The 15,978-nt window shown below is 40.7% G+C and overlaps 1 protein-coding gene across 1 annotated transcript; it reads left to right on the top strand.

The window, feature by feature from the left end:
• Positions 1–671: 671 nt before the first annotated feature.
• On the top strand, positions 672–14,906 carry LOC125296323. Its single transcript, XM_048246187.1, has 8 exons — positions 672–749; positions 3,953–4,180; positions 4,839–5,072; positions 11,355–11,418; positions 11,524–12,132; positions 12,240–12,286; positions 12,539–12,671; positions 14,788–14,906. Exons 2-8 carry the CDS (start codon positions 3,995–3,997, stop codon positions 14,814–14,816), a joined length of 1,302 nt encoding a protein of 433 aa, XP_048102144.1. The 5' UTR covers positions 672–749; positions 3,953–3,994; the 3' UTR covers positions 14,817–14,906.
• The last annotated feature ends 1,072 nt before the right edge of the window (positions 14,907–15,978 follow it).

The raw sequence follows: 15,978 nt of genomic DNA, 5'->3' as shown, positions 1-15,978 counted from the left end.
GCCACTTGAAATGGCACTACCGGGCTAGACAAAGGACGTGGACCTTCTCCTGTTACACCATTATTCAGAGTCGTACAGAGGAATGCTTGTCATTTCAACATTCGCCATGTAAAATGGAGAACAACGCCCATGGAAATGATAAATCAAATTCACATAATTTCCACACACCCTACTGAAGTTAAATCTTCCATAGCTAAATAGTTCACATCAGGACAGCATCACAGCCTGTTAATAGGATCTTTTTTGTATGAACATGACGGTGCATGGGACAGTTGAGTAGGCAAACAGAAGCAGACAAATTCACACTTCACTTGCATTTTATCCCCAGATGTATTTTACATCAGAGCAGACCTTAACAGTAATTCTTAAAATGTGAAGGGGCCGAGGGGAAATATAGACCTTGACTTCTCCGATTCAGTTGCCGTTCTTGTCTACTTTCGCTTTTCATTCCAATGAAACAGAATTGACTGCGAATTTCAGTAACCTAACTCACCCATTGAAATAAATATTTATTTATGAAAAGTAATATGATCAGGTCAGCCCTTACAAAAAAATACTGTAGTTATACTGCCGTTCGTACAGTGCAGTACAATAATATTTTCATGTCCAAAATGTTACAAAACTAGTTTTGACACTTACAGTAGTGCAGTTATTTTTTTTGTAAGGGAGAGATCATGTGATTTACAGGAATCCATCTGGGTGGACTATAAAAGGGATCTGCCCATCTACTCTCAACATTCGAAAACAAGGTAAGAGGATTGCCACTTGCAAGTAAAATCATTTCTGTTCATGTTCTGTTAAATGACAAAACGTTGGTGTTTCCAACAAAGTTCATGTGGAAAGAGAGCAAGGTTTAACACAGTATTAGCTAGCCTATAAATAAATTTCCGGTTACACGAACATTGTTTTGCAAATTATTTTGAACAGTTTGTTGACACAGGCTGGTTTCACTGAACTTTATGTAGGCTATAGGCCTATGTCTGCACACCGAGGTGAAGTTAGTTTGATATTCGATAGATATTCAATTTTGTTTTAATGCGGCCGGTTTCACATAGTGTTTGCAGACAGTGTACAAACAGATGGCCCGTCTACTTGCTCCCAGCCAACCTACTTAGGGACCGTACCTTCTGAATTACCAAAAAAAGACTATGAAGGTAATTCAGAAGGTACTTTATAGACGGTCCCTAAGTAGGTCGGCTGGGAGCAAGTAGACGGGCCATCTGTTTGTACACTGTCTGCAAACACGGGGTGAAACCGGCCGCATATTTATTTTTTTTGAATATCCGAATATCAAACCAACTTCACCTCGGTTGCCTGCACATAGCCCTGATAGCGTATCTCAGAGCTGCCTTGGTATTCATTTAGCTGCGCCTGCGGTTGTAAGGACCTTTTTTTATTGTGTTTTTTCGCAATTTTTTGTTCTACAACTTCATTTTTAATACTTGATTGTCCTAAGAATGCAATAGCAAGAGTAGTAATTTGACATATGCCAATATGTCCAAACATATTTTGAGAAAGGGGTGTGTTTATTCGGCACGCTGAATTTCTATTTTCTCCACACATTATGAGCAGTGCATAATCCAGTTTTGTATGACTCCTCACAAGATAATGGCGGAATTATAAGGCAAAAATTGTAAATAGGCTTCGCCAGGCTCACTGCGAAAATTACTTTCATAATTAAAATTGACCTGTTCCTTTGAAGTTGGGCACTCAATGCTTGCTAGTGAGTGTATCTACCATACTATGGAAGGGATTCAAACTAGGCAAGACTTTTGGGTAAAAGGCATAGTTTTTTAGCACAGCTGTGGATGTAAAATTAAGACAAAACAAAGTGTGCTTTTCACACTTTGGCAACCACAATGTTCAAAACGTTTACAAGGAGCATGTATGACTCTCTAACCCCCTCCAGATATTGCCTGAAAAAAATGAGTAGCGCGACTTCTCAAGGAAACTCCACCAAATCAGTATTTATCACTTACCTTGCCATTCTGCACACACACAAAAATCAGTTGTCCATTTACAAAAACCAAATTCCAAAGTACTCATGACAGGTTAGCTAATCAGGAGTATCCCAGATGAGCCCCCAAATGTATGCTATGGATCTCAAAATAAGATTGCAACATATTAACACGGCAAAGGTAAACTTGAGGTAGGGGTTTATTGAAGATCTACTGAATGGGGTTTATTGAAGATCAAAATGTTCAAAAGGGCCCAAAAGGCTGAAGCTGAAAAGCGTGGGGGAAAAGCGGCATCGTGGTTGTCGGTCACAAAAAGCTCCTCTGCTCTCCTCCTCAGAACCGGAAAGCTATGAACTGTATAGCACATACCTGCCAACATTTAAAACGGGAGATTTTTTTCCGGAGTGTCTATTTACACCTCTGGTACGAATAGCCTTGGCCACACAGCTGAGCTATTCACACCCTGTAACATACTGTAACAACAAAAAGACGTTGCTCACGTGCACAAAAAACATGGCGGACATTCGTTTTTTCGTCAGCAGAAAGTGAAGAATTCCGAAAGGTTTCAGCACTAATATCTGTTCATATTAAGTTTTAGATTGAAAAGTTGTGTTTTATTTTCATAATCTTCGTTCAGTGAACACATACAACCGTCAGTTTGTTAGTTAACAGAAATTTTGTGAATATGACACTCAGGCCTGTAAACTATACGTTTACCTGCAAACACCTCTCTAGTTGTGGAAGTAGATAATGCAGTGGTCACAGACACGGTTTAGTACGTGGGAGTCCGGGGTTTGATTCCCGCATGATGCATTTCGGCAGAGTGAGTGCGCACGTGCACCAACGTCTCTGGAGAGAAGGCGCGCAATTTGAACAAGAAATCGGTTCTCAAACGGAAGTCTTGATTGCAACAATCAATGCACCAAGGTGTAAATAGCACCAAGGTGTAAATAGCATACATTACTATATACACCAGGGTACGAATAGCAACTTCTAACTATGCATTGATGCAAACAGCATACCTTATTCAGAGTGTCTATTATACAGCTGAGCTATTCACACCCTGTGTGACGTAACAACAAAAAAATGTTTTATTTTATTACATTGTGTGAACAATATGCCAGAGTAAATGTACAGGGGTGCAAATAGCATACACTGATATTTGTACCAGACTGTGTGCACCGGGGTATGAATAGAATTCACTTCTAATTGCACCAGGGTATGAATAGCATACACTGCTAATTGTACCAGGGGTGCAAATAGCCTTACCCTTTTTTTTCACAATTTGCCTATTGTGTATCAACAACACTCAATAGCAGTTATAATGTGATGTGTTAATCACAACATTTCTACTAACAATTTGACAAACTAGGCTATTCAACTAGCCCGCTTGCTTACGAGACTTAGTGGCTGCGCAGTGTGCACCCGCTTCCTTATTTGGGTTTTGGGTTGCCAGGTTTTATGACAAAAGGGTTGAAATTGAAAGTCATTGTGTAGGCTATGTGTAGGGTGTATTTCATACACAACTTGGCAACCGTGGAAATGTCAGACTAACAGAAAAAATGAATGGATCTGTGATTTTAACATTACGTTTGATGGTCATGCAAATTCCGGGAGTTTCCCGGGAGAAATAACAAAACGGGAGGGCGCCGGGAGAGGACCTTGAAATACGGGAGAAACCCGGGAAAAATAGGAGTGTTGGCAGGTATGGTATAGCAGCAGTCCAGGTGTACCACATCACAGGTCAATTGGCAGGGCACCTGGGTAAGGACAGACACAGAACAGAAACCAAAACCACTAGACAGCCAGCAGGGTGTGCCAAAAATGAAAACAAAAATAAATAAAGAAATTCTGGGTTTGTAAGATGTACACTGTGTCCGTCAGAGAACTGTCAGGGTTCTTAATTCTTGCCTTTTTATAAACATAATATAATTAACATCAATATAAAAACTGATTTATGACAAATTTTACCATTCCATCATCTACATCTTAAGGACTATGAAGTGTCGAAAGAGGATGAAGATAATTTGCTAGCTATGGCTTCAAAGATGACCAGCCCTGCTGAAAGTATAGGAGGGCAAAATGGAAGGAACGAGGAGAGTGAGGCATGCTGGCTCTCAGATGCTGACAAAATGGAGGTGGACTGTGATGATGGTTTTCCATCAACTATAGACCCACAGCCTGAAGAGCCAGTGCAGATATCATCATTGCCAAATGACACCGTAAGTCACAATGTTTTCAGTTAAGCAAAAAACATATTCTTGCCATTAATTCTTCCCACGTCCAAAAGCATATTTTTCAAATCACTGTGCATTAATGGCAACTACAGTTTTACAATGAAAGCATTATTGTTTATGTAAATTTCTCAAAATGGTTAAATTTAGCACAAGCATGTATCCTCATATTGATGACCGGTAACTTCACTCCCAGTCAGTGTACAGAAACTACACCCACAAAAATGAGATAAATTTACATTCATTCTAGAAGTGGTCATACTAAATACGACTAGGAATGTAGTCTGTAATAATTTCAGATAATGTTGACATGATAAAAGTGTACCTGAGTGATTACTCTAAATTTCCCTCTGGATAAATAAAGTATCTCTGTGATGGAGTACTGTCACTACAAATGAGTATGCGCTCTGACTGCCATACCAATGATCCTGGCTTTTTGGAGTTACAGTCAAGCTGCAGGTTTGGTAACTCAGGTTTGAGGGTGGGTGGGGTGGCTGCTCTCATGCTTTCTCTCTGTAACTGTAAGAAAGGGACTGTGGGACACAAAACTATCCAAGCATCATTTTGAAGCATATTTTATCATAGTCATAGAGATACAAAAAAGATATTCATGATTAATTTACCATTCCATCACCTACATCTTAAGGGCCGTGAAGTGTCGAATATCAGTGAGGATGAAGATAAGTTGCTAGCTATGGCTTCAAAGATGACCAGCCCTGCTGAAAGTATAGGTGGGCAAAATGGGATGAACGAGGAGAGTCAGGCATGCCACCTCTCAGATGCTGACAAAATGGAGGTGGACTGTGATGATGGTTTTTCATCATCTATAGACCCACAGCCTGAAGAGCCAGCGCAGATATCACCATTGCCCAAAGACACCGTAAGTCACAATGTTTGGTAACACTTTACTTGACAGTATCGACATAAGAGTGAGATGACACTGTCATGACACATAAACCCTATCCTTAACCCAGGCAGTGTTTCCCATACATTGACTTATTTGTGGCGGCCCACCACAATACCAACATTGACCACTACACAATGATTTTCCAGGTTGTACTAAATTGTGCTTAAATCTGGTTAGCATCATAACCACGCTGTGCTAATTTGTTAAAAACTGTTGCATTCAAGTTAATTCTGCAAACCAACCACCACAAATGGAATTTAATTCTCCGGGAAACACTGCCAGGGGTGGGCAAACTTTTTGGCTCAAGGGCCACATTGGGTTTTGAAAATTTGCCGGCGGGCTGCACAACAACCCCCCACCCTCCACCCCCAACGACACACACATAAAAAAAACCCATTTTTTTTATAGCCTATAATTTAGTATGAAAAGTATTTCTTTTAAAATATTAATTGCTTAAAAATACTGCTAATTTTTAGCCTGGGTTTTCCCATGCTACTTTACGTGCGCGATTTTATTCACGCTGCTAGGCAGCCTGGATTCTATGGACTTCATTTTCACCTCAACGAAGGAACCAATCACAGAACGGAGGGAGGGCAGCAAGACGATGACGACACGCCAAAGCCGTTATGAGCTATGTACAGACGCATTTGATAGACATTCGTAGCGCCCAATCAACGGCTCTGGGCATTTGTAAACCACGTTTCAAATACGAGAAAATAATTGTCTAAATGAGATGAGGTTTAACAAATGTATAAATTGTGCAGTCGCTTTAAGACAATCACTTTAATTCACGTTTATTTCTCAATTATCTTCTGCCTGCTCCGCTATGGCTAGTGCTGTACCTATACGGCTGGGCCCTCTCACAGTTTTTAAATGGTCAGTAGTGGGAACTAGGCTACTGTTTCTTATAAGAAGGAGATATCAATTATCAACAATGACAAGCCAGCTGGAACCTGCGGCTCTCTCTCTCTCTCCCTCTCGTGAGTGCAGACTCACTCGAGTTAACTTAGTTTAACATGATGATATCTCTATTTAACATGATGTTTTGACATTGACATTGTAAACGTTCTCTAAGGAGAGTGAAAAGCAGTTTGCAGTAAAGCCAACGTCGTCTCTATCGCAGGAAAAAAATAGCGTGCAGCCTGATAACCAAATGAAATGCTTGGCGGGCCGCAGTTTGCCCACCCCTGGCTTTACCTCTTGTTTTCATCAAACATTTATATGTATATATACAGTATTAAATGCAAATAAATACTGTAATAGTACAAGTACATGTTTGATATGCCTATGCCAGTGTTTGGACCATCTAGCCTACCTGAGGAAGCTCCCTATACACATGCACTTAATAACTTGGGAGACTATAGGATGTCAAGCCTAATTTCTAGACTATGATAGAAAAATATTTAAATTAACTGTGTAATCAAAGACAACTGAGGCAAAATGCAATGATAATCCTACAATTATTAGCTGCTTTCAGACCTATGTGTAAATCTGGATATTCTGCGGATGACGTTGACGTTGAGGGAGTGAAGCAACCCAAACAAGTAACGTTCAAGGGATGTTCCCTATGGTTCGCTGCAGAGCTAGTGAGCGGAGCTGGGGCTCGTTTCTAGAAAGCGTTGTTTGCTAACCTGCGTCGCAACCTTGGTAGTTCGCTCCGTCGTTCTTGGATTTGGTGTTTCTAGAAAAGGTAGTTCGAACTCTCAATCGCAAACAAGGACGCAACGTTTGGTCGTTTGAACTGCCCCTGGTCGTTCCTTGGTAGTTCCAGTTGGTGTCCGGAGCGCCTAACCAAAAATCACAACCGCCTAAACAAAAATTACGAAGTGGATATTTATCTTGTGACTCAATGATTGATCTATCCTGTAGCTTAATTTTCATTAAGAGACTAACTCCCCTACTTGGCTCATTCTTGCTATTTATGTTAATTTGAGTATTGCCTTGCTTTTTGATAGACTAGTATTATAATCTTCACAGACTCTTATCAGCACAGTGATAAATGGTGTAGTGGCTAAAGCAGGTGAGTTGTTGTCCCAGGTTCGATTTTCGAAAATCGAAAATAAGTCCCGCCTCCGAAACAGCCTTGTCCACCCAACTTCAGGGCATCGAATGTCTATGGGAAATAACATGGCGTTTCGAAATATTTTACCTGTCAAACATCTGTAGGTGGCGAAGTCGAAAAAAATGGTGGGCCGATTGGCCTACACACTTCTGCCATCTAGTTTCCACTGGATTTTTTGATTGTCGGTTGTTTTTAATGTCTTCATAGTATCTCCACCTTGGCTGTTTCAGTGAGTGCTGTCGGCCATGTTGGCATCTTTGCTCTGGAGCTCAGTGTTGCCAACTATTTCAAATGGAAAGTAGCTAAGGCAGCTGCAAAAGTCACTAGATGACTTGCTAATTTGCAAATTTGGGGTTAGTTTGCAGTTGTCTACACATATCCCACCCCTTCTGAAAAAAACGTTGACATGTGAATACATTGAGCCAATCATGTGGTGTGTTGTGAAGACCTTGTGCCAATCATGTGTTGTGATCTCGCCGCTGGAGCAAGGTGTCGTGAAGCCTTGTGCACAAACATTTCTGCCGAAAAAGATGCCCGATAAGTGCCCAAAAAGCATTACAATATTAGCCTGGAAAATCCAGACCCTGATAATCTAGAAAGATTAAGGGTCTGGCAAAGAGCAATGTAATGGCCCAACTCGAGGGGCGCAACAAGCATGCATTTAAAAATCTCACTGCACGCAATTGGATAACACTAGACCATGTTTACTCTGAATGATTTCGGACTTCGATGCAATCGGATAACACTACGACCAATGTGTGCTGTCTTCATCAGTTTAGCTGGTTCCCTGGAATGCAAGGGGAAAAAGTAACGTGCATCATTGCTCTTTGCCAGAGTGTCTCGCAGAGACAATTCCATTGTGCTCTCGCGAGAACTCTGGATTTCCAGGGTATTACAATATGTTCGCCGAGTGGAGGGACTTGCCTAAAAGGACTTTGATATAATCGCTTATTTTAAAAACACTAAAGATGGATCGTGAAAATTTGAAGACAAAAAAAACTTGTTCCTTAGACTAGACTAGCAAAATATGCAAAAAAAATAAAATAAATTTTCACATGAAAATCCAGCAGGAGCCTATTTTCCAAACACAGCATACTGTACTAATTCCAAAATGAATATTTACTCACTGAAACACTGTCAGCACATGGTTGTTCTTGCTCTACATTAGTATCTAGGTGTTTTGTAGGAATAGTACACTTGTATGACTTATCAGTTTCCTTTCTAAAATATTTAGCAAACTCCATCCCCATCAACGAACTTACTATGGCCAATATCTTTGAAATTTAACCGTCTTGGTTTTATTAGGAAGGAAGAATTCTGGGTGGATTTGGGCATGCCTCAGACTCGTGGTGTGAGCGAAATTGGAGCGGAACAGAGCGGCCGCTCCGGCCTCTAAATTAAAAAGCGCTCCGCGCTCCAACAGCATTCCATCTGCTCCGCTCACTAGCTCTGAAACCTTGTGCAACCTTCAGTAAATGTTCCTAGAATGTTCTCTTAAAGTTGTTTGTGTCATAGGTTCAGCTTCAGCAGACCTTTAGAGAACGTTCTCTGAAGGTTATATTAAGGTTACATTTTTGTACCCTTTAATCAACGTTCCTAGAACATTTTCTCAAGTAGCTAATGGTTATTTTTGTCAAACTATAAAATAACATTTAGGGAACAGTCCCTAAAGGATCTATTAAGAATGAATTTCTGTATATTTTTTATATTACATTACATTACATTACATTACATTACATTTGGCTGATGCTTTTTAACCAAAGCGACTAACAACATGGTAAACAGTAAGTTTTAGAACAATTCTCACAATTTTAGGACAGTTTAAAAAAACATTAGAGTACAGTAAGAATAAGTGCTTCGGTGAGTGCTGTTTTTAACAGTTACTTGTCAGTTTAAAACGGCTGGTGAGTGCTAGGATCAGTAAGACTTGTTGTAAGTGTTGCTATGAGAGTAGATGTTCTCTAAAGAGCTGGGTCTTCAGGAGTTTTTTGAAAGTGGAAAAGGATGTCCCTGCCCTTGTAGGAACTGGCAGTGTGTTCCACCAACGAGGAACAACAGATGAGAAAAGTTTGGATTGGCTTGGCTGCGGTGGTAGAGCTAGAGCGTGGACGCCGCTCAGAGGGGCGAGCGGTCTGGAGGTAGTGTAAGTCTGTATGAGGGCATTCAAGTAGGTGGGGAGCAGAACCGAGACTACTTTGTAGGCAAGCGTTAGAGCCTTGAATTTGATGCGGGCCGCCATAGGTAGCCAGTGTAGCTGGATGAGCAGCGGGGTAACATGTGCCCTTTTGGGTTGGTTGTAGACCAGGCCAGCCCAGCTGCGTTCTGGATCATCTGAAGTGGTTTCATTGCGCAGGCTGGGAGACCTGTCAGGGGAGGGCATTGCAGTAGTCGAAGTGTGAGATGACTATTGCCTGAACCAGAAGTTGGGTAGCATCTTGAGTGAAGTAAGTCCTGATTTTCCCGTATGTTGTAGAGTGCAAAACGGCATGACCGGGCTTACTGAGGCAACATGATCTGAGAAGTTTAGTTGGTTGTCAAGAACAACTCCTAGATTTCTTGTAGTCCTGGTCGGGTGAAACAGACAGGGAGTCAAATTTGATGTTGATGTCGTGGTGTATGGTAGGTTTAGCTGGGATGACCAGCAGTTCAGTCTTTGAGAGGTTCAGCTGGAGGTGGTGTGCCTTCATCCATGTAGCTATGTCTGAAAGGCAATCCGAGATCCGTGCTGAAACCAGGGGTCGCCAGGTGGAAAGGACAGATAGAGCTGTGTGTCGTCCTGCATAGCAGTGGTATGAGAAGCCGTGCTTAACGGATAATCTGTCCCAAGGAGGTGGTGTAGATAGCAAAGAGGAGGGGGCCCAGCACTGAGCCCTGGGGACCCCTGTGGTGAGATGGTGAGGTGCGGATAGCTGACCAAGCCATGATAATGCTAAACGAGCGTCCTGTGAGGTAGGATTCAAACCAGGAGAGAGCAGAACCGGAGATTCCCATGTCAGCGAGTATAGAGAGAAGGATACGGTGATTAACCGTGTCAAAGGCAGCCGATAAGTCAAGCAGAATGAGTACTGATGACCGAGCGGTCGCCCTGGCTTCTTTTAAGGCTTCTGTTACAGACAGCAGAGCCAAGCCGGTAGAGTGGCCGCTTTTGAACCCAGACTGATTTGGATCCAGAAGGTTGTTCTGTGAAAGGAAGTCAGAGACCTGTTTGGAGACTGCTCGTTCAATGCCTTTGGATAGGAAAGGCAGTAGTGAGACAGGGCGGTAGTTCTCGACTTGAGCAGGGTTGAGAGAAGCTTTCTTAAATAACGGTGCTACCGGGCCATTTTGAACGCTGTTGGAAATGTGCCGGAGGTTAGCGAGGCATTGATCACATGTGTGATAGCTGGAGCGATGGTCGGGCTGATGGACTGAAGTAGGCTCGTAGGTATAGGGTCCAGTGAGCATGTGGTAGGACGGCTGCATGTCAGGAGTCTGGACACTTCACTCTTGGAGAGAGGCGTGAATGCTGAAAAAGATGTTCCAGCAGTCCCTAGAGGTTGTAGGAGTGCGGTATCTGAGTCAGATGCGTTGAGTGGGCATGTAGAGAATTGACTGCTGATTGCCGCCACTTTGTTTGTAAAAAATGAGGCGAGGGTATCTGCAGTAAGGATGGATGGAGGAGGAGGCAGCTGAGGGTTGAGTATTATAGTAGTATATCATCATCAATGGAGTCTGAAGAGTCTGTCATCGTTATTTAGCTTTATTTGGTTCCCAGCATGCATTGCAATATTTAGTCAGGGTCTGTGCCCTTATATTTTGTAAATGTTAGCAAGGAATAAGCACTATTAAATCTAAAAACTCATTTCATTCAGCAGCGAGTTTCAGGAGTTGCCTCTCTGTAGTTAATGTGAATGTAGAGTGAGGTTTTTTTTCCATCACACTTTTAAAAACAAAAATGATGCAGTTTTTAGTCAGATCATGATATATATTTACTAAATAGCATATAACATAACCTTTGGGGGCAGCTTCACTAGGTCAAAGTAAATCACTTTTTAAGCAATTAAATAGGCTAAATAATTACAAGTCAATGCTACTACGGTATGCAGACAGACAGAAGTATTTTTGGGCACCCCTGGCGTAGAGAAATGAAATGATAAGATATAGACAAGATCTCTATGACTTTACATTCACACAACCTTACATCCCTTTTTCAGGATGGTGCCAGCAGAGAAAATGAGGGAAAGTCAAAGATGACAGGTTCTTGGCCCAGTAAAACAGGTATTTCTTGGTTTGATTTGTTTTTAACAAAATAAAAAATCACAATTTGCCTCAAAAGCATGACTTAGTTTGTATGCCAGTAAAAATATTCTCTGTTTCTTGCAGATCAGAGCCATTCTTTCAGCTTGGCACTGTTTGGAAGCACTGCTGCTGTGAAGGTTGGATGTGGGAGCCTTTTATCAGACTTTAGAGGACGTCCTGGTTTAACACAACTTACTCCAACAGAAAGCAAGATCGCAGGGCGTGATGTCACTGTGATTAACATGATTGGGCTGCATGAAGTGAACTATTGTCAGCAGTCAATGGATAACTACATGGGTCAGACTCTAGGTGAAGATGGAATCCATGTCTTCCTTTACATTTTACCACCACACCGGCTTACTGATGGAGACAAGATGGCGGTGGAGTGGCTTCAAAGAGTGTTTGGACCTTCCTCTCTACACTTTTTGATCATTGTTTTCACCTATGAAAATGAAGAGGACTGTGACTCAATTGTAGATGACCTGAAAGGAAACACTATTCTTGAGCAACTGATTGAGAAGAGTGGTGGGAGGTATTTCACTTCCAACAAGACCTTAAACAATGAAATGGAAATGAGCTTGCTTTTGAAAAAGATAGAACTCATGATTTATGAAAATAAAACTCACTACACTGCAGAGAGCTATTCTGAACAGCTGGAAAAAAGGCAAACAATTTCAAATAATGAAGACTCAGGCAAGTGTCATATCATGTCTGTCCATCTTTAAACATTATGAAGTTTAACGATTGAGAACAGATCAAGCTCTGGTGATATTTCAAAGATATTGTTCTGTTTTAAATAGATGGCCCTGCAGAAGATGTTGACCTGAACATTTCTACAGAGACTGAGGTAGAGTCTGCAAAAACTGAGAGTTTGCGAAACTGTATACTTCTTAAAAGAGCCTTGTAAAAAATACAAGCTGCCCGCAAATTACTTGATGTGGTTATATGACTGTGGAGTTGTAGGTTAACCTAGTACTAAAATCTTAACTCTCATTTGTGTGTGTTTTTTTATCTCCTAAGGTGCTTTTCTTGTGATTGGTCAAAGTGATCTGAAGTGCTTGTGTTTGCATATTCATCCAACTTTGCATCTCTTTTTAAGGAGGATGATTGCAGAGACAATGAGGAAAAAACAAAGAGTCAAAAAATTAAAAAGACATCTCAGCCAAATGCAAACAATGGTGGTTTTGAGAAAAACACAGAAACAGATCCATGTTCTGGATCCAGTAAAACAGGTATGTAATGTTTGTTCCTTCTCTGGTTGGTGCAGGCCGAGGCTATGCTAATTAACTTTTACCATTAAAATGGTTACTTTACATCTGTTGCCTGTATGGATACGCTCAACATTAATAGAATATAATTATAACAGCAATATTAATTTTGATGGTTAGATAGTAGGTTTCGGTAATATTTGTCCAGGCACTTGAACAGTCCCTACAGGATTTCGCGAGGATTTTTTGAGATTGTTGCGATCTAAAATGCCTGATTTCGCGACAACTTTTCTAAAAAATTGCGATGGAAGTTGCAGTGTTTTTAGCTGTTTGTTGTGAAGAAATTGCGAGAGGAAGTGAAAATTGCAAAAATAGTTGCGATTTTTTTTTTATTATTATTATTTTATTGAGGGTAATTAAGGTTAGTAAGACCAAAATTACATGGATCATCTTGATGATTATTAAAAAGGATAAGTAAAGGTAAATAGTAAGGGTTACAGAAAATCAAAATAGGCCTACTTTATTTGTGTAAATACTTTGACTGGGGTAATTCACAAAGCAGTATAACCTTTTGTAGAACTGTCCAAAAAAGACAGCCCCCTAAAGAGATGGCATAATGTCATATGTTTCAAAACATTCATATGTGTTGTAATTCATATTAAGTTCATATCTTTTTAATAATTCATATTCTGTGACTTGCATAATTACTAATAGCCAACTAAGTATGTAGTAATTTCATATTGATTTAAACTATTAGACTACACTTTTCTTTTTATTACATTGGTGGTGTGTAAGTCTAATTGACTGCCTGCCACTTTAAGGACGTGAGAGTAGCGTAATAACATATCTAAGTGGATTGGAACGCTTGCATCTCTCTGTGTTCGGCTACGACTGGAAATCACTTTTTGCATAGTGCATTACGATATGTGGATAGAATTCGGGATGTTTTCTATGTCATTAGTTAAAATAAATGTTAAAAAATAAAATCATTCTTGGATCATAGAAGAGGTAAATGTCTTACAATGTTATATATTTCTATGATTTTGGTAGCACTGCACTACACAAACTGAGCCCACAAGCTAGCAAACATGACACGAGCTAAAAGGACATCTCCAGGTGTAAACGTTTGCCAATGGGTTGCATATTGTAGCCTACTCAAATGTCAGTAAACCAAGTAGGCCTTAATTTACTTACTTTCATAGCTTAGGCAGGTTAGCAACACTAGGTTGAGATGACAGATGCAAGTAAAGCAGATCATTAACGTTAGCCTTCTATTTATTGTCATCAAAACTGCAGAGGAGTGAACAAGTTATAGGGCAGTCTCTGGTGTCTGCAGAAGTGAGTGTGGCATCTGACTCAATATTCTGCATGAGGGGCTGTTGTGGTAGGTGAAATTTCACGGGGGAAACCATGATGATAGGTCAAATTTGCGAAAAAGTTGCAGTGTTTGGACAAAATTGCGAGGTCGCCCAGAATTCACGAGGATTTGCTGAATTTGCGTTAATTGTTGCAATCGCAACATCGCGAATTCCTGGAGGGACTGCTTGAAGGGCCCAAACACTTTGGATTCCACCAGCTTTCTCTCCATTCTGGAAGTTTCATTACATTTCTGGAAGTTTTTGTTTGTGGTGCTAGACCTACATTTCATAAGATTCCAAACTAAGGTAACACACACAGATGCTCTGATAAAGGCCATGCAGCTGAAACTTTGCCATGTTTGTTTTTGACTTGGCCAAAAATAGTCCAGTTCCATGAGGACTTGCTACCCCATTACCTTCGGGTGTTTAGTTTGGAATTGATATTGTTTTGTTTTAGATCATCCTGCTGAAGATGTTGACCAGAAAGATTCTTCAGAGACTGAGGAATTTTTCATTACATTACACTGTATAATAGCCTATACAATAAACTTCAAGTTTAAAGTTTCCAAGCTACCTGGAAATAACTGTGCTGTCACAGTGTCATAGAGGTATTTTCCTTCTCTTTACAGATGTAGTATTATGGATTATGGTATATATAGTTGTGAGTGTGTATTAAACATAATATTTTCAGTTCCCCTTACTAAAATACTTGCTAGGGACAAGCTGGTTTGTGTAATGGCAAATACAACATTTTGAGAGCTGATGAATAACTGATGTTCCAGGAAGAAGAGCATGGTTGGGAAACAGCTGAGGACCAATCCAAGAAAAAAGAAGAGCCCAGAAGAGCAAACACTGAAGTGGAATTAAAAGAACTGTTTAAAAGGTTGAACCTCACAGACAGACATGGCAAACTGTTGACTTCAGATATACTTAAAATTGATGCACGTTCACGTCAGCCACAGGGCCCAAAGATAGAGGGAGAAATAGCACACGCTTATCTTAATAGACTGTTGATGACAGACTACAGGGCTAGGTATATTCCCATCAAAGAAGAAGATAATGAATTGAGTCAAACAAATGTTGAATGTAGAGACAATGAAGATAGGGAGGTCATTTTTGCTACTCTCTTTAACAAAAAAGATATGGCAAATGAAATAGTAGAAAAGCAATCTCAGATTCATCCTATGGACATTCAGATGGCACTGTTTCACTCTGCTGACCCATTCCTCAGGCAGTACCTGCTGACCAAACTCTCAATGTGTCAGTATGCTTTGCCTCTGCTGGTGCCAAATCCTTCAACCTCAGAGATTGAATTTCCTCTGTGGGCATTCCGCGAAGTCTGGAAAAGCTGGAAGTCCACTGATGCTTCAGGCAAAGTAAGCATCCATAAAGAACCTATGTATGGAGTTGAAACACCAATGGTTTCTGTCTTCAGGCTTGGACACGTGTCCACATCCAAGTCCCAGCTTATAAACAGCCTCATCAATGAGCGACACAACACATTCTTCCACAAGCACTGCCCAGGCAGTAGCAGGACCCGTATGCTGATGGACGGTGTGGTAGAGATTGCCTGGTACTGTCCATCTGGTAAGGACACTGATCACTTTCCTGAATGTGTTGCCATCTGTAATCTCCATGGTGATGGGGAGGCCTCTAAAATGCAGCAAACAATTTTATCAGAAATGGCTTCAGTTAATGTGGCTTTCTTACCCAACCTGTGTGAGAATGACCCAAGGAAGGCAATTGTGAAAGACCTCTTTAGCTCCCAAACACCTCTAATTTGTCTTTTTACTGAGGACGACTCCCTGTTAAAGGAATTGTGCAAAGGGAAATTCAAAATAGGACTAAGAGACAGAAATCAGTCAGATATAGTTCAAGAACTGAAAAAGGCAATCGGTGATAGTTTGTCTCTCACAAACTTTAAGCTTGAAAATCTGGCACAGCAACCTGGAATCAAAGTGGATGAAGATGAT

Source organism: Alosa alosa, chromosome 6 (assembly GCF_017589495.1).
Source record: "Alosa alosa isolate M-15738 ecotype Scorff River chromosome 6, AALO_Geno_1.1, whole genome shotgun sequence".
NCBI classification, from domain to species: domain Eukaryota; kingdom Metazoa; phylum Chordata; class Actinopteri; order Clupeiformes; family Clupeidae; genus Alosa; species Alosa alosa.
Note: the sequence above shows the minus strand (reverse complement) of the source record. Positions and strands in the feature narration are given on the sequence as shown.